The sequence below is a fragment of the Drosophila bipectinata genome, chromosome XL (genome assembly GCF_030179905.1).
Source record: "Drosophila bipectinata strain 14024-0381.07 chromosome XL, DbipHiC1v2, whole genome shotgun sequence".
Classification (NCBI taxonomy): domain Eukaryota; kingdom Metazoa; phylum Arthropoda; class Insecta; order Diptera; family Drosophilidae; genus Drosophila; species Drosophila bipectinata.
Window position 1 is genome coordinate 6687092 of NC_091734.1, and position 26856 is coordinate 6713947.

At 42.6% G+C, this 26856-nt stretch overlaps 2 protein-coding genes across 14 annotated transcripts; one reads left to right on the plus strand and one right to left on the minus strand.

The window, feature by feature from the left end:
• The first annotated feature begins 127 nt into the window (after positions 1 to 127).
• Pop1 (POP1 ribonuclease P/MRP subunit) lies at positions 128 to 3016 on the plus strand. Its single transcript, XM_070278255.1, has 2 exons — positions 128 to 1933; positions 2001 to 3016. The coding sequence occupies exons 1-2, from the start codon at positions 259 to 261 to the stop codon at positions 2879 to 2881; spliced, it is 2556 nt and encodes an 851-aa protein (XP_070134356.1). The 5' UTR covers positions 128 to 258; the 3' UTR covers positions 2882 to 3016.
• A 2861-nt stretch (positions 3017 to 5877) lies between these two features.
• On the minus strand, positions 5878 to 26639 carry OtopLa (Otopetrin-like a). 13 transcript variants are annotated; one of them, XM_070277363.1, is made up of 13 exons: positions 26251 to 26639; positions 21444 to 21496; positions 21021 to 21189; positions 20223 to 20356; positions 19776 to 19814; positions 11485 to 11669; positions 11161 to 11318; positions 10855 to 10966; positions 10636 to 10796; positions 9742 to 9759; positions 7744 to 9176; positions 7211 to 7557; positions 5878 to 6828 (listed from the first exon to the last, which is right to left on the minus strand). In XM_070277363.1, exons 3-13 carry the CDS (start codon positions 21168 to 21170, stop codon positions 6623 to 6625), a joined length of 2943 nt encoding a protein of 980 aa, XP_070133464.1. In that variant the 5' UTR covers positions 21171 to 21189; positions 21444 to 21496; positions 26251 to 26639; the 3' UTR covers positions 5878 to 6622. The 13 variants fall into 13 exon arrangements, with proteins under 13 accessions (XP_070133464.1, XP_070137598.1, XP_017092983.1 ...); XM_070281497.1 differs by lacking the exons at positions 21444 to 21496; positions 26251 to 26639 and having other exon boundaries at positions 21039 to 21267; XM_017237494.3 differs by lacking the exons at positions 21444 to 21496; positions 26251 to 26639 and having other exon boundaries at positions 7199 to 7559; positions 21039 to 21267.
• Between the last annotated feature and the right edge of the window lie 217 nt (positions 26640 to 26856).

Here is a 26856-nt window from a genome sequence, read left to right on the forward strand (position 1 = left end):
TTAAAATTGTAGTCTATTTATTAAAAGTTAAAATAAACTGAAATTATTCAAAATTTATTAAAATTTTGTTTGTTTAAATGATGCTTTTTAACTTATTTCCAGCCTAGGTTCTGGTTACGAAATTGCAAGTATCATCACTAAAAACAGTGTTGTAAAACACTATATGCAGCCGGCACACGTGCGGCGGGATTCGTTTGTTTTTGTTTCTGGTCAGGATTGAAGTTCTCCGAAAGGACCCTCGAGGATTTACCTCCAGCCATGGCCAGTCAGAAACTGGAGTACGATGCGGCGTTAGGCGGAAAAGTGACGCTGCCCACGCATGTAACCACATATCATTATGCGGCCGGAGCGCTTCAGGAGATTAAGAGCCTAATAGAGGAGGCTACGCAGCCGTCCCAAAGAAACTGCAAGCTCATCTTCCAGACTCTTCCTAAGCATATGCGCCGGCGGGCAATGTCGCACCACCCTAAGCGACTGCCAAGAAAATACCGCCAGGCGCACAAATCCCAAATGGGGAAAAGCGGCAATGATCCCGTGAACACTAAGCGTCCCTCTAGGAAGTACCGTCGCCGGCCAAAGAATCTACTTAATGAGTACGTTCGCCGGCAGCGAAAAAACATTTGGCTGGAGACTCATATCTGGCACGCGAAGCGTTTTCATATGGTGGATCGCTGGGGTCATCGTTTGCCCCTCGCCAGTTGTGATAAAACCTACCGCGCCTGCTACCGTGCCAGTGCCCAGCACTGTTTGCTTCAGGACATCTCTTTCTATTGGTGCTTAGAGCTGCGTGGTAGTTTGGAGGTCTTGCGTCAGGGTTTCGCTCGTCTGACCAGTCCTGAGTGTGGCTTGGGCATTACCGCCAAGACCTTCATTACTGGTCGGCGCGAGGGGTGTGTGGAGCTCTTCGAGGATAGTCAGTACCCGCACGGCGCTATCCAGAAAGCCAGATTTCTGTGGCGTCCCGAAACCGAGGGTCAGCCAGAACGCACTCTCTGGCTTTGGGTGCATCCCAGCGCGGCTCAGACTACCCTGGAACAGCTCCTTAAGGTCTTTCAACTGAAGCATAGCAAGCAGAAAACACTGCAATTAGAGGAGGAGATGGAGATGGACCAGCCTCTCACAAGGACAGCCTCTCCTTGTCTGGACAAGGAAACCCAAGACCAAGATCAGAAACTTAGTAAAAAACGAACCTCGGAGAAACCGCTACGTTTCTGGACGCTTACCAAGGCTTTCGAACGATATCCCGCTTATGCGAGCTTGGATAACTCAGTACACTTGCTGGTCCTCCAAAAGGAGTTCAATCGCTTCCGACTGACAGGACCCAGGGCTCAAAGTGTGTTGGCAGCCAGCTTGCGCCCGCATCAAGACAACCCTCCAGAGCTCCAGCCCCAGTCTGACTACGTCCAGGCAGCCCTGCAACTATACTCACCGAGCGAATTGCTTTCCAATTTGGTTATGGGCGTCCAAGTAGCAGATCCTCGCTTGCAGCGTCCAAAAAAACGGACGAAAGCCGAGCCCGCCGAAACACAACGTCCTTCTGCTGAAGATTTGCTGGTGAACCAGCCGAAGACCTTGCCGGATAGTCCTTTGTGGCTGTTGCAGGAACGGGAGCGCTTGTCCAAGAGTATCATGTCCACGGAGAACTACGAGAAGTTGCGCCAGCAGCATGCCATCGTTCCGGGAGCACCATGTGCGTTCGAGGCGAAGATGCAGAAGGTTCCACTGCTCCTGATACAGCGACCAGGATCCCAGGATGCCAGCTACAAGAGACTAGGCTACGGCTGTGGCTGGGATGTGATTGCTCCGGCAGGATATGGTATGATTCTGTGGCTGACGTTGAATATGTGGGGTGCGCGCCCTGGTGGACTGCGGGAACTGGATTCGGTCGCCAGGGAGGCGGGGGCCGAGATGCATCTGCCGGATACGATAGCTGGTGAGTTGTGGAAAGAAGTTGGTTATTAGTATATGGTTCGAATATACTTTCTTTTCAATTCAACCAGGAGTCCAAGAAGCCAATGTTTTGGGAGATGAGCAGCGGGCAAGGTACTTCCGGTTACCTCCAAACAAGCGCACCAATTACCGGAAGTTGGCTGTCGTCAGTCCGTTTAAGGCTCCCTGGAAGCAGCTGGTCAGGGATTGGCACGATGGTTCCTTTGCTGGGTCCTTCTATGTACTGCGGCATCGCCAGCAGCTGGAGGGGATAGCGGATAGTTTGAGGCAACGAAGGCCCCTTCCGGAACCATTGCCACAAGCAGCTCTTATCCAAATCCAATTGCGGCTTTCGGCCCGAGGTCATGTTAAGGCCAACGCCCTTATTTGCCTGCCCTCCACGACGGATTACCGCAACCGCTGGCGGCAGATAAAGCGGAATGATCAGGCTCCCATTCATGTGGAACCTCCTCAGCCGGACCTCAATGAACCAATCCGAAAGCAACTGCGGCACAGACACAAGCTGATGCTGAAACGTCTGAGGGGACGCCGACTGCGAGAGAAGCGCCGCCTCCAGGAAACAGCCACCAAACGCGTCCACATACGCCCGGCCAACACGGCCGGTTTGGTGCGCAGCCAGCTCCAGGAGATGTGCCGTCTATGGCTGCCCAACGATCCGACCGAGACCCGGGACAGCGTGCGCCGGCAGTGCAGTCGGGAAGTCTTCGGCTACGTGTCTTCTGCCGGCTTTAGCTTCACAGAAGCTACAGTATGCGCCGTGGGCTATGTGACTCCTGGGGGCTTGCAACAGCTGCTGCAGGACCTGCCCCAAACCACCAACAGAAACCAGGGGCGGCAGCCACTCATGTGCCTTCTCCGGGATCCTGATAGCAGGGACTATCGGTGGGCCAGCTTCCAAGTGAACTTGGACGTGGCCACTCAAGCTCCTTGAGACGGATGCGCTTCTAGCCAAATTATTTTTAAGAACGTTTTTGTTTTAACTATAAGTTTAAGTCGAAGATGCGGAGACCTCAACCACTTCCCCAATAAATAAGAAATCAACTTGATTTTTGTTGTACATATTTAATACTAATTTTTATTCAATTTAAAATTACTTGTATGTCATCTTTGCTTCGAAAACATGCGAACAACTTGATGTTCAAATTGTAAGCATGTCCTTGGTTTTCTCGTTATCTTCGTTATGCAAATTGTTATGGTTTTTTGTTCGAGTGTATGTCTCTGAATGTGAGTGTGGCTTGAGTGTAGTGTGAGTATGTTCGAGTGTAGATGTTTGTTAACAAAATTGTTCAAATTGTATTCTCGTTTCGTTTGGTTTTCGTATCTAAAATGCGACAATGATTAAAAAATTGCATACAATTTTTGTATTTTTTTTTTCGCGTTCTGCTAAATTTGTTTGTATTATATCCGAGCGTGTGCCGGGGCACTCACTCATAATTTATAGAATTTATAGAATTCATTAATATATATTCATTCATAGTACTCATTTGTCGAACTTGGTTGCTTATCCACTTGAATTCGTTTCGTATTTGCTGATTTATTTGATGCGGTTATGGGAAAATGTATTTGAAATGCATGTAATTTTCGCTCTTTATATATATATATATATTTATCAGTTATTGAAATTGTCTATATACTTACGAGTATATAAGTACGTCTATATATATATATATTTACTTGTGTGTGTTTTTGTTTTTGGTTGTATCATGGAAATTGTAGCGGCTGCTTTGGTGTTTTTGGTTTTGGTTTTGGTTTTGAATTGTGCGTTAAGTTTCTCGATCTGAATACGTTTTTTCTTTAGCTCTTCTCGGTCTCGAATTTGCAACTCTCCAGTGGCTCTACTTAGATACAGATACATACATAATTCCATTATGTAAACTCTCACTTATAATTATACAACTTAGTTGAAACATTTAATAAATATTTCTTCTGCTTGCTCACTTTCATGTTGTACGGCGTAAAATATGATTCGATCTTATGTTTAACTAAATTTTAAGGAAAAAACAATTGGATTTATTTATATATATATATTCATATATATTATGAATATATATATATATGTATATGTATAGTTAAATATATGTATGTGTGACTTTTATGCGTACAAGTACAATTTCTAAGAGCCTACGCAAGTACAAGTTTCAAACTGAATTTGATTCGCAAACTTTGAATATGATGTTATCCCTGGATATTATCCTCCAGATCCTTGTCATATGAATGTGTATTGTGTAAATGTATATGTGTATGTATGTGTGATAGTGTGTGCTGAACTACTTATGGTTGGGTTTCATTATTTTCGATTTGGCTTTACCTATTTGCTTGCTACCACATTACATTTGATTGGATTACGAGTTTTGAATATATCGTTTAGCGATATAACATGCATTTTATATAGACTTGTAGACTTGACTTTCATCTGTGTATAATCAGCGATATTCCGCGGATCCGTTGAGGGCAGTGAGTTTCCACCAACAAATTCTCATCTCATCTCATCCCATCTCATTTCATTCGGTTTGGTTTTCTTTGGTCTTTAGCAAACTGATGCTTTCTGACTGCCTGTTTCGGGGGACATCCTTTTCTTCCAGACAAATAAGAGGATAAGGGATATGGGTTATGGGGTATGGGGGCTGGAGAAAGGATAGGTTCGGGTTCACCCCTCGGTATAGAGATAGAAAGATTGGGACAAGTCCCATCCCCAATTCTTGTCTTGCGCATCGTCTCCATTGTATAAAACTTTGAAATACTTTGAATTTGGTGGGTTAGTATACATATATTTATAGATATACGTGGCAATATATCTTTCAAAATGTTTTTGTTACTCTTTAACAAATTGTAAATTGTAAACAATTTGATGCCTTCTGTCAATGGTCTCATCCTATAGCCATCATCCTGCCCATATCCTTCGCTCTTCGATCATCAAACTCGGCAATCCATTTTGCTTTAGCTAAAATTTCATTTATAAATGCGGGGATTCACGTGGAAAGATTTCATTTCAATGTCTTTGTTTTCAGTTTTCGGTTTTTGGTTTTGATTCCATGGGTTTTCTTTTTTTTTTTGAGAATTTCTTGGTTTATCCGATTCTCTGCTATAACATACATACATATTTCAATTATTATTATTATTATTACTGTTAATTATGTTTTTGCTTTTTAACATTACTACTAATAATCAAAAAATGGACATTTATAAACTTTTATATAATGTATATTAAAAATGTTTTTGTTTCTTTTTGGTTTTTTGTTTTTTTTTTTCGGCCATTGGATGCCACAATTTTGTATGTTCTTTGTTTGTATATTATTTTTGTATTTTTTGTTTTTCGTTTCGTTATGTTGTTTTTTGGGGAAATTTGTTTTTACAATTGGCCATGAAGTTGTCTTAGCGCCATTGTTTCTAAATTCTTACAAAAGTTTTCGACTCAGTTTATGTGGGTTTTAGCGGCTGAGAAAAAAATAAAGCTGAGAAAACGAAGGGCGATCAAATAAAGTCAAGAAATCAAATCAATAGCTAAATAATAAATGAATTATATAATTCATCACAGTTTTTTGTTGTTGTTCTTGTTGTTCGGCTGTTACTTTTGTGTGTGGAGAAGTTAAATTTTCAAATCTATTCAGAATGCTCGAGCGAAATTCCTTTCGTTTCCGGTTTTCGGTTTCCGGTATCGATTCGTTTCCATTTCGTTTCCGTTTCCTGTGGCTGCGTTCTTCTTCATGGCATTTTGCATTTCCCTGTCTGTAACTGTGTGTTTTTTTGTTTTTCTGTTATTTGTTATTCATTTGGCTTTTTTTTGGGGTTTTCCGGGGAGTTTTCCGCCGGACTTACCTACTCGTTGAGCACACTCAAAATCTTAATCGCAGAGTCGCAAACGCGCGAAAGTAAACAACCATTTTTTCTCAGAATAACTTCTTATTCGAAAAAGTAAATTTTAATTGATTTTGTCGTTTTTTTTTTTTTTAATTTTGGGTTTTTAAATAATGGTAAAACAATTACAAAATTAATATTAATTTGCGTTTCGTTTGGTTTTGTTTAGTAACAAGGTATTGCAGCATGTTAGAAACGAAACTATAAACTAAACAATATTTAAACATATAACTCAGGCAGCATAAACGATATGACTTAGTTCTTAAGTTTTTTTCAAGTGATAAAAAAAAGAATAATAATATATTTAGGGGGTGAAAGATTTAGGGAAGGGGAAATCAAAAATCAACAAGCGACTTTGCAAAGCGATTCAAATTGTTTGTTATCGCTATCGTGTTATCGTTAATCGTAGACTTTTCGATTTAAGCTTGTGGTCCGATCGGTTCGTTCGCTTCGTTATCGTTTTCGGTTTCGGTTACAAATATTTATTTCACTTTACTTGATTTATTCTCGCTTTGGTTTCTTCTTTTTATGATTTGTTTATTCTTTATTGTTTTTTTGAACTTATATAACCTATGCATATGCGTAACTAAAAACGAAAACGACGACGGAAAAAAAATCGAATCAATATATTCAAATATGCATTAATGTATATATTATATGTAGTATGCATATGTTTAATACGTAATTAGAAACTAACTTTTCACTTGATTTCGGTTTCGGTTTCGGTTTTGGTTTTTGCGTTTTGGGTTCGCTACATTTTGGGTTTTCTTTTATTTTTTTGGTGCATTTTCATAACTCCCATAACTGCCACGTCCTGCTATGGCCAGGACATACGTATGTGTGCCGGGATATATGTTTCTGTATATATATATACGATCCAGCTTACTCCAGGCGTGCCTTGTAGGTGGTCTTCCAGATCTCGGCGAGTGTCACGGCGCTGTGGAAGCGATGGAAGATGCACAGGGGCAGTGTGATGCGCTGGATGATCGACCAGGGCACGAATCCGTAGAACTCCAGCTGAACCTATAGTGTTGGGAATGGAAATGGGTTAATAGATAGGTCATGAAAGGGTTCTCTTTGGGTTAACAGCACAAGAACAGCATGCAAAGCTCACAGCAATGTCAGTATTTGAAACTTATAACGGAAAAAGTGAAATGAAATCGTTATTTTAGAAATGAACTGTGTTTTTTAAATGTTTTCGGAAAACTATATGAGAAGCATGCCAAAAGACAAACAGTTTAAGAGCAAGAACAAGGACTTGGAAGACATGTGTTAGATTTAAAACAAATTATAGTATTTGTTATCGGGTTTATCGGTTATCGAATATGTATAGAATAACGATAAGGAACGAGAGCGTTAATCGTCTTACTTAAACTCAGTCTCGCTTACGTACATATCTACTTACAGGATTGGCGAATACTTTTTGAGCTTCGAATGTGTAGATGGCGAACATGGCCACGTTGCAGATGAGTAGGAAGGTGACGATCTGGCGGCCGGGCTTGCTCCGGTCGTGCTCCGGCAGGTGGACACGTCGCCGGGACACGTCCGCAATGAATAACAGCTGGAGGATCACCTGGAAGACGGCAACTCCGCCGGTGGTCGTCACCAATAGACTGGGCTCGCTCTCCAGTACCTTCAGGCTGCCGGCAATGATGCTGAACACGGAGTAGGTGAACAATCCAAAGGCCGAGATGCGCAGCAAGATGTCGTTGAGGTTCGACTGCTCCTCGCAGCGGAACTTGAGGTTCTTGACTCTGTTTTTGGTTGGAAAGGATTAGGGATTAGTGAGGAATTGAACAAGTTACGTTAGCCAATGCCTGCAGGGGAAGAGTATAACGCAAAAGTATACATCTAAGGATCAATTTCAACAAGTTTTAAAAGCTTATACTTTTCCCCTTGACTGGCAACCAGCTCCCAGTCCCATCCCAATATCCAGACCTGATAAAGCCCACTATTATGGCCAGTATGGCGAAGGCCATCAGGATGCAGTGACTGGCATCGGCCAGGTAGATGGCCAACAGCGAGAACTGCTGATGGCGCACCAAGACGAAGAAGAGTATCAGGCAGATGAGGGCCCCGACCAGCAGCAGCAGCCCAAAGAAGAGTCCCTTCGACGAGCCAACGCAGTCGACGCGTCCGGAACGCGCCTGCTGAGCCATAGCCACCGCCCGCCGGGAGAGCATCACCTCCAGCCGGTGCTCCAGATCCTCGTCGTTCATCCGGCCCGGATAGCGGCCGATGTGCTTCCACATCACATACAACACCACCGCCCCGATCAAAGAGTACTCGATGATGAACGGATACAGATACGGGGCCGAATCGTAGACAATCGTTCCCATAATATCGATGCGTCCACAGGCGGTGGAGTTGAGTGTACCAATGTTGGAGGACAGGGCAGCCGGATAGATATTGTCGAGGCTCTCCAGATTCTCGAAACTGACCAGGCCGGTGGACTCCTCATGGCCAAAGTCCGTGTACGTCTGGAAGCTGTTCTCCATGGGTCCCTGGCCGAAGAGGTTGTTCATGATGCTGGCGCCCGGGCCCTGAGTGCTGCTCTCCGGGCTGAGGCTGCTGGCAAGGAAGGCGTCCAGTCCCGTACCCGCACCCGTACCCGAACTGGCGGTAGATGCCGGACCGAACCCGTCGACTGGCGCGGCGGCGCTGGAGAGGATTCGCTGTAGGCCGCTGAAGCTGCTGCTGGTCTCCAAATTTCCGGCCGACTGCGACGGCGATGACGGGAATGCGGTGGTGAAGGTCGATGATGATGGGATGTAGGTGCTGGTGCTAGATGGAGGCGGAATCGTTGTGGTGGTGGTGGTGGTGGATGTACTGGTGGATGAGCTGGTGGAGGTGCTGCTGCCGCCGCCGGAGATGCTATTGGTGGCCGCGGTGGTGGCGCTGGTGATAAACTTCTTCAGCTTGCGGGCCATAGTAGTGCTGTGCCATTGGTAGCCGGGCGTGGTGTACGGTGCCCGGGTGGTGGTGGTGGTACTGGTGGTGGTGCTCGTCACGGAGTCGCCGCCCATGCCCAGGCTCTTTGAGATACCATCGACTGTGTTGCGCACCAGCTTGGACAGCACGTTGTCCGTCTTGTAGACATCCTTGGGCAGGATGTCCTCACCGTCCAGCACTTCGAACTCGCTGTTGGGTCCGGCATGGGTCCGGAGCACTGTGCCGGCATGGCGCAGGGCATGTTGCCTGATCGAATGAGCAATGGAGGAGGCTCCCGGCTCGGGGTCGTTCTTCTGGTGGTAAATGGTGATCTCCAGCAGGGATTCCTTGACCAGGGTGCGGATCCACACGCAAATATTGGTGGCCACCACGTGCATCAGACCGAAGCGGGCAATCACCTTGAATCGGTGGATGTTCAGCTGGAGAAAGAAATGAGATCCGGAGAAAGGCAGAGAAAGAGAGAGAGAAATAGCGATCCACGCTTGAGTACGGCTGGCAATTGGGCGGAGTTTCAGGAGATACTTCGAGAACATTACGGATTACGTAGATTAAAGTACGGGCAAAAGTGAGTTCTCCCGAGGAAGAACTGGAAGCCAGATCCACTGCAGATCGATCTGTTGTTACACTAATTCCGAGGCTAGTTATAAGGACTACTAGGATACAAATCGGACAAGATTGGAACTCCCATTTTGTTGGGAACTTGAAATACTATATGATCTGCAGGGGAAATGGCATCTAAACAAAAACCAATCGACCAAAAATGTCCCAAGTGGTTGTATCTTATAGATATAGTAACTTGTTTAAGCTAATGGTTATCATATCGTACGAGTATATATATATTCTTTATACATAAGTGGGTGGGTGGTGGGTATGCAGGGGTGGGCGAAATGATCAGATCGTTGTGTGAGATTGGAGTAGAGTATAGTTAGGGTATCAGTAGAGTAGAGTAAGGTAGAGTAGAGTAGAAAATGATATATATCGTACCTGAAATGGCGGCCTAGTCTGCGATCGCGAATCGAATGGGGCGGAGTTGTGGGATTATGTACACAAAAATGGTTCATTAAATAACTACGTAGCAAAATTTCGAAATTTTTTTTTGTTTTTTTTTTAAAGAATGGATATGCGTTTAATGATTGAATGAATGAATGATGGATTGGAGTGATTGGATGGATGACTGGATGTATGTGGAGAATATACTGTGCGCGCAGAAGAATTGAGAGAGCCTCGAGAGTCTATATTTAAGGATATTAAGGCTTAATTATAGACTTCGAGGACTCGCAGCGGATAAATACAGATTCTGCTGATGTGGTCTTTTGTCTTCAATGGGTTGTCTAATCTCAAGCTCTTTTTTTTCAGTGCATTTGTCTGTGGGTGAGTTTCGGTGAGCTTCACACTTCAATGATCGTTTCTCGAATAAGTAGCAAGCGAGTGAATGAGTGATATGGCAGCGTGGTATTTGATGGATGCAAGTGCGATTGCAGATGCAGATACTGTTGCAGATACAGATACAAATGCTGATGGATGATAACTGAACGCAAAGCTGCCAATTAACACGCCAATAAATCGTATTTGCTTTTAATTTTTAATTCATAAATCCGAAACTGATTAAAAAAAAAACAATAACCGACCTAGCTCTTAATTCTTTTCTTAATTTATTTTTTAGCCGGCTAAACTAACCTCGCTTCGGGATCTTCTGGGGATTTCGGAGGACTTGGAGTCGTGTACTTATGGTTGGTTTAACATTTAATTTTAATTATAGTAGTATAGTAGTAGTAGTAGTAGATAATAGCAGTAGGAGGTAGTATTTATCAGTAGTAGGTAGTCTCATATGCTTACAGTGTTCTTCATTTATGATATTACTGGTTTTGAGTGACTTACCCGGGCGTTCATGAATATAAAGTACATCTGCATGAAGGTGAAGATCATCTGCAGGAGGGGATTGACTCCGATCAGAATGTGGTGGCACGGCGAATCGAAGGGGATCTCGAAGAACGAGCCAAACTCCAGTCCAATGTAGATCATGGCACCAAGACCGAAAGCTGAAATGGATTACAAGATCATCATATGTGGAATGTTTTGGATTATTATCATAGCTACCTATGGCTCCTACTCGCAGGAAGAAACTGCCATGGGTGGGATCGCTGTGGGTGGTCTTCCTCTTTCGCACATTCTTCGGGGTGACGGCCACCTCGGCATCCACGGGTGCTTCCTGTTGTTTGTTTTTTTTTTTTGGATATTGAAAAGATAATGCAATTAACAAGGCCAGATAATCGGCTAATTGAAGCGACCTCAGTTCACTTGGCACCTAATTAGCTGGGTCATGCTTTTCACATCATTGGGGGCGGGTTGTGTCCCTCAGTAATTACTGCCAGTGGAGGGATGGAAGTTCTAGCTGAGAATTACCTGATAGGCGGCGCCCTTGGCGGCCTTGCCAGAGTCCTTAGAGCCCTTCGCGTCCTTCGAATCGGCCGGATCGGCATTCTTGGCTTTCTTCGACTTTTTCTCCTTGGGCTGGGGTTTCGGTTTGCTGCCACCGTTGCCGCCGTTGCAGCAAGAGCTTTCTGTAAAGGTAACCAAGTGAGTATCGGGTATCATATCGTAAGGGTTTCAGACCTTTTCATGGGCTTGGGAAGGTCTAAAAACCTTGGAAGTAAAATATGATATAGTAGATATTCTTTAGTTTTAAGACTTTAGATGATATCTTACATATCATAGATGATGACTTACCCTGCAGCAGGAAACAGAAGACATAGAGGAGGAAGAGTATGCTGACGCCGTACAGATAGGTGAAGAATGTCTCGTAGTAGAGCACCGGCAGGCGGTGTGTAGTCACGTCACTGATTACGTAAGCGATGCAGACGACGATCAGGAGGATCGCATACACCAGGCTGGTCACAATAAATAGCGATGTCCTGCGAATCGAAGGGTAATTGGCGGGAAGGGGCGGTTCCCGACATGAACACATTAGCTTTCCCGTTATCAGACTCATTTCGCAATTCGAATTATTTACAGAAGAGTGAACAAGGGTGCTCGAACAAGTGTGTGTGCTTGTGGGTGTCGGGTGTGAGTGTGGGTGTCGGATGTGAGTGTGTGTTGTTATTTTCTCTGTGTAAGTGGTTCAGTGTGTGTGCGAACTAACTGTGTCAAGATCTGGGCATAACTGGGTGCCATACTCCCCTAAATTGACCCACTGCCCCGCTTCCGAAAGTGATTCTCAGTTAGTGCTAATTTCCCACTTTACCACAATGTTGTTAGGTGTTTTTTACTATCGTTTTTTTTTTTTTTTTTGTGAGTATGAGTGGGGTCTTGGCATGCAACTACTCGGCATCGGAATCTGGATTTGCATCTCGAGTGGCAGCTCGAGAGCATAACCGCCTGGTATTAGCCCCTATTTGATGTTTGATTATCCACAGGGTCTGCGCCAGTGGTCTGTAATCGCTAAAAAGCTTACAAAATGTTAGGAGAAGGATGTTTTAAGATTCTAGTTTAAGTTATTAGAATATTTAATTATCTAAATCTTTTCTATTTGAGTTTAAAGAAAGATATTTTAAAGTTTTAATTCTATATCCTATGCATTTCAATCTTTTCGGCCCACTGTTCCTGCTGCGAAACTCATTTACAGTATTTTGTGACCCAGTTAGTTGCAAAAGCTGCTTTAAATACACAAAGCGGCCACCCATCTACACCCAGACCCACTCCCACCACCCACCACTTGAGCACCCATTTGAATGTGTAAGCAGTGTGTAATGGTGGGAGGGAGGTGGAGGTGGGCTCCATGTCTGAGCTGAATCAAATCCCATGTTTGCATTGTACATCTACGAGGAGAATTCCTTTAATTATGCATGACATCAAAGCTGATTTTCAAGCATTTCAAACACAACGGAATGTTGTGCGAAGACGAACATATTTTAGAATAATATAACCAATTAGGAATTAAGATAGCCCTGAAGTGTGGGGGTGGGGGAATTATGAAACAGAGGCGAGGGACGAGGATAGGTCATGGTTCACGTGTCACATTACCATAGTTCGATGGGTCCTGTTATCGGATTTGTTTCATATGTGCCCTGTACCGTTATTTTCGCTGGCATAAAACTGTATTTATTTGGATTTGGCTTGAACGTGTAGCAAACCCTATAAGATTCCAGGTGAATAAAATGGTTCATTTCCAATAGTTTGCTTTCATTTTTTATGTTTTTGGATTTTATTATGGATTTACATACATTTATAGCACGGGGGGGAGGCTTGGACAGCGTCCGAAGAGGGCTAAGGGGGTTGGGGCGTGACAAAGGACTAAGCAAAACATAAAAAAAGGACACAAAAAGCGCATCTTCCGGGGACCTTGATGATGGGGGTGAGTGAGACGCAAATATACGCTTTACGGTTCACGCTTTACGGCCGGGAAGCGAGTAGTGGGAGGTGGATTGCACTTTTGGTTATATAGCATATTATATATATGTATGTATATGCGGCTTACGACTTATGTACAGTGTGTAGGGGTGCGGTTGTGTAAGTGAGCGTGTCTATGTGTGTGAGTAGGTGCCTTGAGGGAAGCTGTTATACACAGGGATTAGCTAAATACTCGTACTAAATCGAGGCGCGGCCTTGGAGCCAACTTCCACACCCAAAGGATTAACAAAACAGGAATAACCATCAAATTAGGGATGTACAATTGAATTACAAGTATCCTCCTCAATCCATATGGATTTGTTTATATTTTAAAACATCATTTTCCTTTTCAAAATGAACAAAGTTTAAACTTTCCCTCGCAACCTATTCGATTACTTATTCGGTCTCCCCAAATGAAAGTGTTATCGGTAAAACTCCCACCTCTGGAGCGGCTGCGGCATGACGTTCTTCAGCTCCATTTCCTTGTTGGCGGCATTATTCTTCTCGGCGGAATCGGTGCTGCCGGCGGTGTGGGAACGGGACACCGGTAGGGTGGCCATATTGTCCCCGCCCTCGACGTCGACGGTAGCGACCTTCACTTCACCGCCGCCCATTGTTTCCGTTTCCGTTTCGGTCTCCGTTGTGCTGGCTTTTCCTCCGATCTCGATTACCTATCGATAACTACTTCTGCTTTCTCCGTCGATGGAGCTTCTTGGCGGTTATTTCCGGTCTATTCACTGGGTGTCACTGATTCTTTTGTTTTGTATTCTGTGTATTTTGTCGACTCTAAATGAAACAATTTGCGTGACACTGCGGTTTATAATTGTTTTAAAAGCAACAGAATGTCTTGTTATCCCCCCCCCCCCACCGACTCTCCGATACCGGGGCCTATATCTGTCCCGCTTCCCGATTGACTTTCAATGGCCCCCCTTTTAGCTCCCTCTCTGTTACGCATTTTTTGGGTTTGGGCTTGTGGAACGCATCTCTCAGGATGCATATTGGCAAATGGGCAAATGAGGCGTGGCCAGTGCATCCCGGATAGGGAGCGACCTAGTGACCTCTCTCTCTCGCGACTCGCGACTCTTGACTCTCTCTCCGCTGCCTTTCTCCTTTCTCCATTCGCCTTTCTCCGGCGTGTAAACAAGCGAATCAACCCCCGTATTTTTGGCATTCCGGCGGGGAAATTGTATTGTATCAAAGATGAGAAAAAAAAAGAAGGCAAACTCCGTGTGTATGCAGTGGACCTAAGTGGAATTTCATCTCCGGCTGAGGAGCTTCTCCAGCCTTCTCCCTGTCCCTGTCCCTCTGGTTCGTACTCTCTCTCTCTCTCTCTGGCTTTTGTGTATAATAAGCTCCTTAATGTATATGTTTTGCGGGTCCTGCCTGCCCGGTGCCATCAAAATCCTTTTTTTTTTTGGAGGCCTGGCCACAAACGGTTAACTGCAGATTTTCGGCAAATTGTTTCATTTTCGTCACAAAAACAAAAAGGAAATCACAAGGGTTTTTTCCAGTTTTCAGGATATTCAAAGTTTCCCGCAGATTTGCACACAATTTTCGATTGTTTCGTCTATTGCACTTTATAATCACTGACAAAATCACTTTTTTCAATCAACAAACAAGAAAAAAAACGGATTGTTCTTCAGTTTCATTCAGGAAAATGCAAAGTTTTTCTATTTCATGGAGTTAAGAGCTTGGCTGGGAGTCCTTTGAAGAGGACTCTGGAGCTATGCTAGGCTGGTGGATGGATACCTTGCGAACGTTTCGCTCGACACGTCCAAGACCCTTTACTATCCAACTACAACTGAAACGAAAAGGACCCTGGCAGGATAAATTCAGCATCGCCGCAGACGCAGCTTCAGATTCAGTTTCGCACTTTTTTTTTTCCATTTTTTTTTGTTTTTAAGCCAGCAGCCGCCCTCAATCTGCGCCGAATCTCTCTCGCCTTCTCTCTTATTTGATATGCCCGTCTCTGTCGGTCGGATGCCCCCTCTCTATCGCTCCTGCTGTAAGGATTTTAGGGGAAAACGGGTCCTGTACGTATGGAAGAAAGTAGGACACTTGGTGCGCGATTCTTGTTGCTCTCAGTTCTCAACCGAGTGCTCGGTTGGGTTATTTTGGGTTATGTTGGGCTATCTTTCCATGTTCCATGTTCCTCGTTTCCGAATCCCGAGTCCCGAATCCGAATCCACCATTCATGTTATTTACATGGCCCAGCATCCCGATCCCAATCCATGTACACATCCAACTGCCTTTTGTTTGTCTTGATTGAAAGTTAACTGTCATCTCCTTACCTTTTTTTTTTATTATTTATGCTTTTTTCCCCAAGAGTTTAAAATGCTTTTGGCTTCCTTGGTTTCCGGTCTTGGTCCTGCTTCCATTTAGAGGCTTCAATATTTATTTCATTCAACCAAAGTCCTGTTTAGGTTTTACCAATTAAGGGATTACTATTTATCCTGATTTAATGGGCTAAGCATTTCCTTACAATTTCCATTTATTTCCCATCTGTAGTACCGAGCTGGCCAAAAAGGTATCTTTTAATTGAGTTTCGCATCGCCGGCCAGCAGATTCTTTGTTTTAGCCGCACTCGCCCTGTAAATGGGTCACTTAACAGGGACGGAGTTCAAAAAAAGTGAAGCGCCGCCACAGAGGGGGGCAGGTTGAAATGCCAATCAGCGCTGCAGCTTGCAACGGAGAAAAAAAGGGGCAGGCATCACAGAAACATAAAAAAAAAAAGAGAACAGAACAGGACGAACTGTCAGTCATCGGAAAGCAACAGCCCAAAACTCAATTACCCGGGATGGTCCTGCTCCTGCTCCTACTCCTGTTCCTGAAGCTTCTACCGATTTTACGAGTACTACTACCGTTTGTTGTTGTTTTTATTGTTGTTACAGGGCCCACCCCGTATAGTAACCCCATCCCCTCAACTCAACCAACAGTGGGTTGCTTTCAGGCCATTGTGGACTTGAATGCTTCGAGACCGTATTTTGGTTTTTTTTTCTTAGCAAACGCTTATGTTTCTATTTAAAATACTGTTGAAAGTTTTGGATTTCAATTATTAAAGAATAAATCTAGAAATCGTTGCGAAACCGCTTAAGAATCAGATGAAAATTGACCAAGAAATGACCTTCGCAAGGGACCAAAGTTGGATCTCCGCAGTTTTTGAAGGGTGTCCCCTAGAAAATTTTGACAAAATAGGATCTAAAAATTGCTTTCTAGTTTTTAATGCAGATTGATAGAGAATCAATTTAGAAATCGTTTAAGGTATTCCCCATGAGAATCAGATCAATATTGACAAAGATATGAGCTTCGCAAGGGACCAAAGTAGGATCTCCATTTTTTGAAGGGGGTTCCCTAGAAAATTTTGAAAAAATAGGATACAAAATTGGGTTTCTAGTTTTTTATGCAGATTAATGAAGATTCGATTTAGAAATCGATTAAGGTATTCCCTATGAGAATCAGATAAATATTGACCGAGATATGACCTTCTCAAGGGACCAAAGTTGAACTTCCCAGTTTTCGAAGGGGGTCCCCTAGAAAAATCTGAAAAAATTGAATCCAAAAATTGGTTTCTAGGTTTTGATGCATATTAATGGAGAATTAATCTAGAAATCGTTTGAGGTATTCCGCTTGAGAATCAGATCAATATTGACCAAGATATGGCCTTTGCAAGGGACCAAAGTTAAACTCCCCAGTTTTTGAAGGGGGTCCCCTAGAAAATTTTGAAAAAATAGGATCCAAAATTTGGTTTGTAGTTTTTGATGCAGATTAATGGAGAATCGATCTAGAAACAGTTTAATGTATTGCGCTTGAGAATCAGATCAGTATTGACCAAGATATGAACTTCGCAAGGGACCAAAGTAGGATCTCCATTTTTTGAAGGGGGTCCCCTAGAAAAATCTGAAAAAATTGGATCCAAAATTGGGTTTCTAGTTTTTGATGCAGATTAATGGAGAATGAATTTAGAAATCGTTTAAGGTATTTCCCATGAAAATCAGATCAATATTGACCGAGATTCGCAAGGCACCAAAGTTGAACTCCCCAGTTTTCAAAGGGGGTCCCCTAAAAAATTTTGAAAAAATATGATCCAAAATTTGGTTTCTAGTTTTTGATGCAGATTGATGGAGAATCAATCTAGAACTCCATTAAGGTATTCCGCTTGAGAATCAGATCAATATTGACCAAGATATGAGCTTCCCAAGGGACCAAAGTTGAAAGGTATTCCCTGTACGGATTGGATCAAAATGGCCCAAGATATAGACATGGGTGTGGATCATAAGGGCCACTCTCACGATTTTTATAAAAGTCCGATAGAAAATCTAGTTTCCTGCTGGTGATGCTTTTCCCTTAGATCCTTAATGTCCGGGCGTTCATTAGACCGCAATTATCCTTCCACTCCTTACGGTAGCTGCGTCTAATCCGTTTCGAGGACCTGCGTAGCCCATTGTGCGCTGCGGCAGAGCTTACGATATAACGCCAGCGTCGACGTCAAGCTGTCTGCTCGGTTCGGCTTCGACTTCGTTCGTCCTTTTTGGTGTTTTCGTCCCGTTCGTCCTGTTTATCGTCTCGTAACTCCTTTTCGGCCGGCTCGTGTTCGTGGCGTTTGCTTTGTGCGCATTTCACAACAACCAACATTGCGGCATTCTGTTTTGCTTTCCCGTTCGCCGACAGTCCTGGCCGCAGGACCTCCATGCTCCATCCACCATCCTCCACCTCCCTCCACCGTCCCCCCAACTCCCCAATATGCCGCAGTCATTTTGAAGTGCAGAATGAAAGGCAGAGAGTGCGGCCAGGAGCAGTATTAAAAAACTGCGTGGTTGCAGTGAGAGAAAGACTTGTTTGTCCTTTGATCCTTTGATCAAGCCCAAAACTATAATATCCTGACTCCTTTCTTTCAGTGCCTAAATAATTGTAAGGATTTGCGTCGCAATTCGCCAACTGCGTCACAAGGATGCATTGAGTGGCAAGAAGGAGGGTGAAGAGTGGCTGTCAAGGGAGGGTTTCCACGTCGCAGTCCCTGGCTCCGCCAGATGATGAAGACGTGTGACCCAAATGCCACTCACTCACTAATCCTGGGAGCAGAAAAATGCCAAACGAAATCCTTGAAATTCGAGAAGTCTAATGCGGAATCAAGCTGAAGCCGAGGTGGAAGAAAATAACTTTATTTGTTTTTTTTAAACTCCCTCTAAGCACGAATAAATCATCGACTAGTTGTTTTCATTAATTTGGCTCAATGACGAACGGATTAGAAGGACCAACAGGACCCTGGGGAGCACCCCTTGCGTAGCTATAATGGTTGCTACGGCGAAAGCCTTTCATCTACGGGGTTGATTCGGCCTTGCCTAATTATATTTTTAGCCACCCCTCGGGAGGTCTTTATCGCGGGCTTAAGATATTATTTATAAAACACCAGGCCATCGAGGGTGACCATATCCTTGGGCTATCCTAGTCCTAGTCCTAGTCCCCAAAAACCTTGTGCCTAATCGGTTGATAATTTGCTCTTTCCGCAAATAGAATAGAACAGAGCCTACAGGCTCTAAATGTGGTCATAACCGGTACTTTGGAGGTCCTTTTTATGTAAAAACATATTTTCTTCCAGTGAAGTCACAACTCTGGCCAAATGCCAAGCATCGATAGTTTCTATGCCAGTTTTTAACTTTTTTTTACAAGTACAAGTATTGTTAGCGAATTGCTAAAACTCACGAATGTAAGTCATTCGTACAATGACACTTAATGCCCAGAGACAATGCCGCCCAGTGGGTTGTTGGGATGGGAGTGATGTGGTGCAGATGCTGAATGCTGAATATGCCAGATCTGGTGGCATGCATCGCTGACAGTTCATGCCGCAGCCAGCGGAGTGGAATGCTTTGTCGGTTTGTCAAGTTGCGTAATTTGTTTGCAACTTCTTCCTAGCACTACTCGCACCACCCATCCACCCAGTCACCCAGCCACCCAAAACATCTACTCTCTAACTGCATTGTGTTAGCGATTTTGGATGACTCGCCTGCCTACTTATTTGTTTTATGTGTCCCCGGGTCACGGAGAAGAAAGAAAATTGTAAATGGGAATGGAAATAGGAGTGGGGAGTGGGGATTGGGAAGGCAACCATCGGAAATGTAAGGCAATGTGCTGTTGCCTGTCGTCCAGTTCATTGACATTATAATCCCCAGATCCGCTGGATGCCAAAAAAAAAAAAAAGAACACAAAGAAACTTTGGAGGAAAAAAGAATAAATTTGGGCTCAGCTAGTTTTTGTGTGCGACTCCCTAAGCGGATAGGCTACTTAAGTTTGTGTTAAGCCACTGGAAAAAAATATATAATCGGGGAATTAACTTTATTTACATCGAGTCTCGACTATGATGTTAGTAGTGCGTTTAGAGTTTGGCCAACTACGTCTAGGAGAAGCCATCGCAGGATGCAGGTGGGAAATCATTAGGAACTACTTCGAGTGAGAACTATCGACTATGTAGCTTAGAACTGATGGGTTAGTATAGCAGTATAGTAGTGATTCTACGGTCAGTGATCTATCGGAAGTATAATAGGCTTAGATGTCGGAAGAAAGAGTACAGGCTTAAGATATTTAGATATATGTAGGATAGGGTTTTCAAATCACTTAGATATTTAGCAGAATCTGACCTTGGCTGCGGACGCATCAGGACCGGTGGATGTTTGCCGCTGTAACGGTTTCTTACTCATTAAAATTAAACTTTTAACATCTTAGCATATTTTTGAATATAAAATAATTGATATTTTTCTACAGCTTTATACAGAATCAAGGATCTACACAGAGTTCTCACAGAGATCAGTTTAAGGGATAATGATTTCGATTAGTTTTCTTAGCTGCTCAGGGACGAATGGAATGGAATGACGTGAAACGGAGTGAAATGAAACGATAACGGAAGAAGCTTTGGTACGGAAATGGAATGCGATAAACACGAAACACAAAACATTTGATGGTGGACACACATATTTGGAGTATAATTTATTTATACTTTCGAGTGGTGCTAGCAAATGGCGAAAACGAGTGGCTATTGGGATGGGATATCGATTGATTTATCGATTATATATTGAGGCATTACTTACTTGGCATTTTTCGGTCGTCGCACATCGATGGGATAGTCCTCGTCGAAATCCAAATTGAAGTCCTCGCCAAGATCGTGTGGGACTAGGGGAGTCCTCTGGTGGGCAGGACTCGTGTGGTAGGTATCGCCTTGTAGCTGTTGGGAGTATCAACAAATCACATTTATTATTTCTATTATAACTATGATAGGACAACCCGCTGACACACAATAAATTGGAATTATTTATATAATAATAAAATATACATATTTACATAAAATGAATATTATTATTTATTATTTTCATCCATACACCAAAGAGAGTTAGAAAACAATATGTCTGTACATTTGATCAATTCCAATTTATTGCAAAAAATCATATTACTTTTTTCGGATTTTTCGAATTTTTTAGATTTTTTGAGGAACATAAAGTTAAGGGCGAATCGGTTACTCGTGCAAGGATTTTGTTGGTTAACTGATTTGGTATCGGATCCGGCTATAGAAGAAACAATCTTGAAACATAAATGGTTAATCTGCCACAAACACACCGACACACAGACACACACTGTACGAAAAAGAGGGTTATTCCTTAAACCATATGCAATATTTACAAGCTTTTCGATTAGCTAATGATTATGTACATTTGAGGATTTATGAAATGTTATATGAGTCTTGTGAAAAGCTTCCAATTTAATAAATGACATTAATTTTTCGCATAAAATGTTTTCAGTGTGTTATGTTGGGGGTGTGGGTGTTTCGAGATGATATATTGCATATGAGTCGAACTTGAATCCTTGTAGCGAGTAGATCGAAGGGCCCGTACCTTCACCACAGTGCCGACCTGGTTGGATTCGGATGCCGACTGGCGGTTCTCGAGCAGATTGGCCCGCTCCATGTTCTCCAGCTGAAGTGTCTCCCTCGGTTGGTCCAGCAATCGTTCCCGCATCTCATGAATGTAGGGACACCGCTGCATTCCCCGCTCTCGCTCTGATCTGCCAGATATTCGGATATATGTTTGTTTTCCTTAGATATGCTCGCTGATACTTAAGGCCTTTTAATTTTTTGTATTTTTTTTTTTTTTTAGCTTTCTGGGTTAGATTCTAGCGTGGCTTATAATCAACTAGCTCCAAAGTCGGAGTTATTGGTTTTCCATTTGTATAAAGGTATATATAAAGGTTTATAATACGGTATATAAAGCGCTAAGGAGGTAATCAAGCTGTCGGTTCAACGAGAAAATCAGTCATACGGTTTGCAGCAGCAGTTGAATTTCAAGACTTTTGGTTTCACAAATTGGTCGAACTGCAAAAAAACAATATAAAAATATACAAATCAATTAATATTTAGGAAAAATTCTCGTATTTCAGACTTGGCCCAGATGATGTGATTATTATTTATACGCCCAAAGTCTACATATATTTTGTTATGGAAATATGGGCCAGCATAGTGTCTGATTTGCTTCGATCATTTTTGTTTTTATACGCATTCCCCGATATTGGTGCCAGGGGCTTAGTCTGAGGGGGATCGAGGCCCAGTACTCCAGTGGCCACCTTCGACCGGACGCCTCTCGACAACAGACGACCTCGGATGCTATTGTGCCCCACGCATGAAAACCAAATAAACACCATTGCAGCATGCAATTTGGTTTTTATATATACTCCCCATATATATATATAATGATTTTTGGCCAGAATCCAAAATGGAAGTGTGGCACATAATCAAGGGAATCTATGCTTCAGTTTCGAACTCTGGAGTCTGAGGCCTGAAAGAATCTGAAGTACCCCCTTTCCCCCATAGCCCATCAATCTGTCAAGATCTTGGCACGAATCCATCAACATCATACGCCGGCATCAATGGATTAAATGTGATGGCCATAAAACGCTCCACCGTGGAATTTCCAGACAATCCACTTGTTGCTCTTCAACGGAAAATGCTACCCATTCAAGGCCGCACATGGAAGACTATTTTCGGGGGCAGCCGGAGGAGCATCGGAATCTAATGTTTTCGATTAAAAATATTTTTGAACTTTTTGGCAAGAAATCATAAAATCAAAATATTCTTAATGGGCTTGTGTCGATGCATTGCTCTAATTTTGATTTTTAAAAGTATCTACATTTTATTAAACGGATAAAATGGCAATATTTTATTGGCCATTGAGGTCAAGTTCTATTCAGCTGTTTTTGTTTCGTTTTCTTACCAATAATGTTGTTTAGAGCCAAAATAAGAGATCTGCTGCGGCAATTAACAGCATTGGGTTAGTTTTTGCACATATGGGTTGTGTGTGTGTGTGGTTGTGTGTGTGTGTGGTTGTTAGCCATCAAATGTTAATGGTATTAGCCAAGCTTTCAATTTGCGCGACTGTGTTGGTTGGCTTGATGTTGCTACCCAAACGGGAACATGCGACAATTCTGTCTTGCAAATGGCCATGGAAAAGTGGAAAAGCCACAGCTAGAATAAAATAGAAAAAAATAGGAAAAAAGACACAGAACACACTGCTACATTGTGGCCAGAATGCTTTTATGACCGCCGACACTGCACCTTTCTACGATTTTTTCTTCCTAGTTTTTTCTTTCTCAGGTAAGCTGAGGTAATGATGTCGTAAACTCTCGGTTGGGACTCTCCCAGAGGAGGATGATGGGAACTTCTTGATGGGAACTAAGCCAAGTAGTAGAAGAAAGCGAGATCTCGGTAGTTCTCCTTCGGAAGTTCTCATTGCAGGTTTTGGAAAAATTAAGGCCGTTCTTTAGTTATTTAAACAAAAATAATGTCTGACCTCTGGGCTGAAATGGGCTTTTATTGCCAATTAAGGTGGCATGTACCTGATCTTTGAACTTTTATTGAGCCATGAACATTTATCTAGTTAGCACATCCTCTATGCTTTTTAGTTTCTAAAAAAAAAACACAGTCCAGACAAAAACTAAAACCCAGAGATTGATATGTGTACTTTATTTTAACTTTTAAAGGTCATATCTTCCATGATCGTAGTCCGATTGCAGAATGTTAACCCTTCCCGATCTTAGATTTTAAAGTACTTTTATTCACAATCAAAAACTAGCAGTACAAATTTGGACCCATTTTTTGAAATTTTTCCAAGTACTTATCAAAAAAATGACCAAAAATTGATCCTTATTTTATTTTATATATTTTGGTGCAGAATGCTGGGGATTAGAACCCTGATTCATAAATGGTGTTCCGTTTAAGAATCGGTTGCGAAACATTTAAAATATTCACTAAAAAGTGCATTAAAAATTTCAGTGTTTTTATTTCAAAAAACATGGAAAAAGTAATTCCCATTTTTTCAATTTTTTGAAAGGAAAATTAGGATAACTCGGCTTATACTCAGCGGATCATAAAATGTTATACATTCCCGACTTTAGAACTTCGAGTAGCATCATTTTCAATCAAAACCTGACAATAAAAATTTCGACCCATTTTTTTCAATTTTTCCTAGGGGTACCATCAGGATTTTTGTCAAAAATTTGAACAATTTTTTTTTTGTTAAATATTTGCAATATTTTAATGCAGATCAAAGGTAATTGGAACTCTGATTCATAAATGGTATTCCGTTTAAAAATCGGTTGCTAAACAATGAAAATATCTGCTAAGAAGTGCACCAAAAATACTGTTTTTGAAAAAATAAAAAAAAGTCAACCTGTTTCCAATTTTTCAATATTCTCACAGGAAAATGTATATAACTCAGCTAATACTTGACTAATCCTGAAATGTTATACCTTCCCGATCTTAGAATTCCAAGAAGCATCATTCGTTTTTAAAACCTCGTCTTAAAATTTTTTAGCCATTTTTCTCAATTTTTTCAAGGGGTACCATTAGGATTTTGGTCAAAAATTGATAAAAAAATATATTTGTTTGAAATTTTTGATATTTTGATGCAGATTGAAGGAGATTGGAACTCTGATTCGTAAATGGTATTTGGTTTTAGAATCGGTTTCGAAATAGTTAAAATATGATGCAAAAAAGTGCATCAAGAGTGGGGGAGCATTGTTTGATGGGTGGTTGGGCTTTTCCTTTCTTTTTAACAAGGTTTTTCCTTTTCCAGATTGGTCTCGCATCAATCGATCTGGAAATATGAGTGCCACCAACTGTCTGCTGGTTTTTTTTTATGGTAAACAAGCTGTGCCACTTGAATTGGGCGACCAGTGCAACGTGCCTCCGCGGCATTTGTTGCATTTGCTGCACTCGCCGTCGATGTTGCATGAATTATGACGGGCCCGCAACAGTGTCTGATGACAGATTACAAACAAATGACAGCCCCACCCACCCACACACCCGCCGCAGATCTAAAATAACGAGATCGGCGCCACTGCACAGCCAGAAAATGAGTGTGAGAATAGATATATTAATAGATCTTTTGATGAATCTTTGAAGAAATTAAAGGTGGTGGGTCTTCAGAAACTTTCTTTTCAATAAGCTTTGAAATGTATCTGAGGGGTATATTTTCTCAGTGTAGAATAAAAAGCTGATCTGTGAATGTTGCAGAGACGGCGCCCACATTGAGAACCGGATATGCAATTGTATACTTTGAAAGAAAGAATGCCAAACTGGGAGTCCAAATCCGTATCCGAATCGAAATGAAAATGGGAATGCAAATGGGAATAGTTAAGGGGAATGGATACAGTGTTTGGTATGGAAATGAGCCTGAGAACTGGGAGACCCGGCAGATGGACGCAGTCCGGGGCAATAGGGTGACCTTATAAACAAAACCAAAATCATCACAGAAAAAAAAGAGTCGTCTGCCGGTTGCAGTCTGTAGACTGCAATCAGTCAGTTTTTTTAGGGTTTTGGTGGTGGGTGGTGCGTGGTACGTTCCTTCACTCACTCGCAGAACCACCCACCCATCCCAGTCACCCATCTATCCATCCATCCATCCATTCATCCAACCACCCAGTCATCCAGCTGGCAAGTCATCCATCCCCCGAGGTCGTCGGCTCATTAGTTAATATACGTATTCGGTCGCACGATATGCAGAATGTGCATTCCGCTCTGTTTTTGTTTTGTTCCCTATTTTTTTGTTGTTTCTAGCATGTATATATTATATTTTATGCTGCAAAGTCCAGTCGTCAAACCACCACCACAGCCTAAGGCTAAAAAAGAAAGAAAGGTAGCCGCACCACCCACCCACTAGCCGACCCAACTAACCACCGCATGGAAATCGCGTGTCGTTTGCTTTTCAACCCTCGCGAATGGGTTTTTCATCTTTCCGCGCCTTTTTCCAAAAACATTCAATTTTCTTAAGCTCTCAGATCGATTAATACAAATCGATAAATATTGATAACGATTATACAGTGCTTGAAATCGATTTCAAGCGTAGGTTTGTGCTTGAATGATTTTAAATAAAATGAACAAAAATCTAGAAAAACTGGTTATTATAGCTTAAGATTCTTAAGAATCTTAAGTTCTCCTAAGAAGACCTCTAAGACCTTCCATCTGGCCTGCAAATCTCCTGTCTTCAGGGGAGGATTAAGGTGTTGACCTAATTCTGGTAAATGATCTGCCCTCCGGAAGACTTCCTCCTCAGTCTCAGTATCAGTCTTCTGCCCTCCGACTGTTGTTGTTGTTATTGTTGCTGTGTGGTTTTAGTATTTTTTCCCCTTGTCGCGTTTCTTGTGCAATTAAGATTTTCCGCTTGGCCCAGCACTTTTATGGGTTTACTTTGGCGAAGGTAGCACAATCCAAACCAAACCGAACCAAAACCCAGCGCGATTCCAATGTCTTTCTAATGGAAGACCAAGAAATGTGTGTTTGTAACCGGAGAAGGGCAGGCAGTTTGATTGCTTTCGCTACGTGTGACGGGCGGGGGAGACTGGGGGAGGGGATCAGCAAGAGCTTAGCACAGTCAGCCTTCGATAGGGGGGATTTCCCAAAAACTTCTGATGTCATTCTGCCTATTTTTGTGTCATTTTTTAAGGTGGTTTCTAAGCTATTCAATAAAAGGATTTAAAAGAGCTCCTTGATAGGGAAGCTCTACTGTATGTGATGTCACACTTGTGCGGCGGATCTTTCTGGGGTATCCAGTGGATCCAATCCACTTGACTTACTTTTTATTTTAGGGGCCTCTTCTCTCGACGTTCGTCACATGCGTCCTTCCTTTGTCAGTGATGTCCTTTTTGATGTCCTCTTTGTTTGGCAGCGGAAGCACTCCTCTGGCGGGGGGGTGGGCGGCGTCGAGGGGGCGTGGCGTCTGTTGCGCGCGCTTTTATTCCGTTATATTCGCTGCGGCTTGTTGTCCTTTCTGTTAGCCTTATTCCTCGTTGCTCCCTGTTGTTGTTGTTGTCTTGGCCAAAAATACGTGTTGACTGACTGGACCGGAAATACACGCCAACACAAGTACAGACACACGCACACACACACACAAGCACAGAGCAGACAAAATGGACGACGCACTTGCCAAAAAAATATACTTCGCACTCTGATCTCTGTCTTCGTTTTTTAAGTTTTTGACTTTTTTTTTTTTGTATGGAATAACACTTGGCTCACTGCACAGGAACAAAAACAAAGCAAATTGGTTTTTTAGCAAATGATTGTAATGCAAGCAATTAACTATCTATTAGACAGTAACTAACCAACAACAACAACAACAAGAACAACAAAGCTTATGGGAAAAAAGCAATTACAGCCGTTTAAAGTCGCGAATGACTAAATAA